This window comes from Sinocyclocheilus anshuiensis, unplaced genomic scaffold (assembly GCF_001515605.1).
Source record: "Sinocyclocheilus anshuiensis isolate Anshui unplaced genomic scaffold, SAMN03320099.WGS_v1.1 scaffold91, whole genome shotgun sequence".
Classification (NCBI taxonomy): domain Eukaryota; kingdom Metazoa; phylum Chordata; class Actinopteri; order Cypriniformes; family Cyprinidae; genus Sinocyclocheilus; species Sinocyclocheilus anshuiensis.
This window is the reverse complement of record NW_015552636.1, coordinates 240,208-240,821: the sequence shown is the minus strand read 5'-3', so window position 1 is coordinate 240,821 and position 614 is coordinate 240,208. Positions and strand designations below refer to the sequence as shown.

Here is a 614-nt window from a genome sequence, read left to right as displayed (position 1 = left end):
CTGTGTGTGTGTGTGTGTGTGTGTGTCAGACTGCAGTGGGTCTGTTCCAGTCTGTGGTGAAGACGCACCTGCTGCTGATGGCTGATAGAGGGCGCACTAACTCGGACCCGCTGCAGCAGATCTTCAGAGATCTCGCGCCAAAATACGCTGGCAAGGTAGTAAACACGAGTCCATTTTACCGAGAAAGTGTTCATTAAGAGGATGATGGGGTAAAGTCTCACCGTTTCATTCTTTAATGGGATTAAGAGCTTTTGTCCTGATTACACAAGCGCTGCGCCCCACTGACTAATATTCCCACACATGCCAGAACCTTCCAGAACTTCAGAAATATTCCAGACTGTATGAGACTGCTAAAGGTTTTGATTGATTTGGGCAATATTTTTTATTTAAAGTGACTGAGTGCTCACATACAGTACATTTTAAGACAATTATCAGGTGAAGTAACTGGAGTTACAGTCAGATTAATGTTTATCAGGCACTGCACAGATACATTTACACAAAATCTAACTAATAAAACTGCTATAAACTAAAACTCTAAAAAATAAAATGAGCAAATATATATATATATATATATATATATATATATATATATATATATATAAACCCTCATAGAA

At 38.3% G+C, this 614-nt stretch overlaps 1 protein-coding gene across 1 annotated transcript in view; it reads left to right on the top strand.

Moving 5' to 3' along the window:
- Window positions 1–614, top strand: part of LOC107666690 (endoplasmic reticulum resident protein 27-like) — a 6,789-nt gene that overhangs the window by 4,083 nt on the left and 2,092 nt on the right. Inside the window, exon 5 of the mRNA XM_016458110.1 lies at window positions 30–155. Coding sequence (XP_016313596.1) covers window positions 30–155 — 126 coding nt within the window. The remainder of the gene's footprint in view (window positions 1–29; window positions 156–614) is intronic.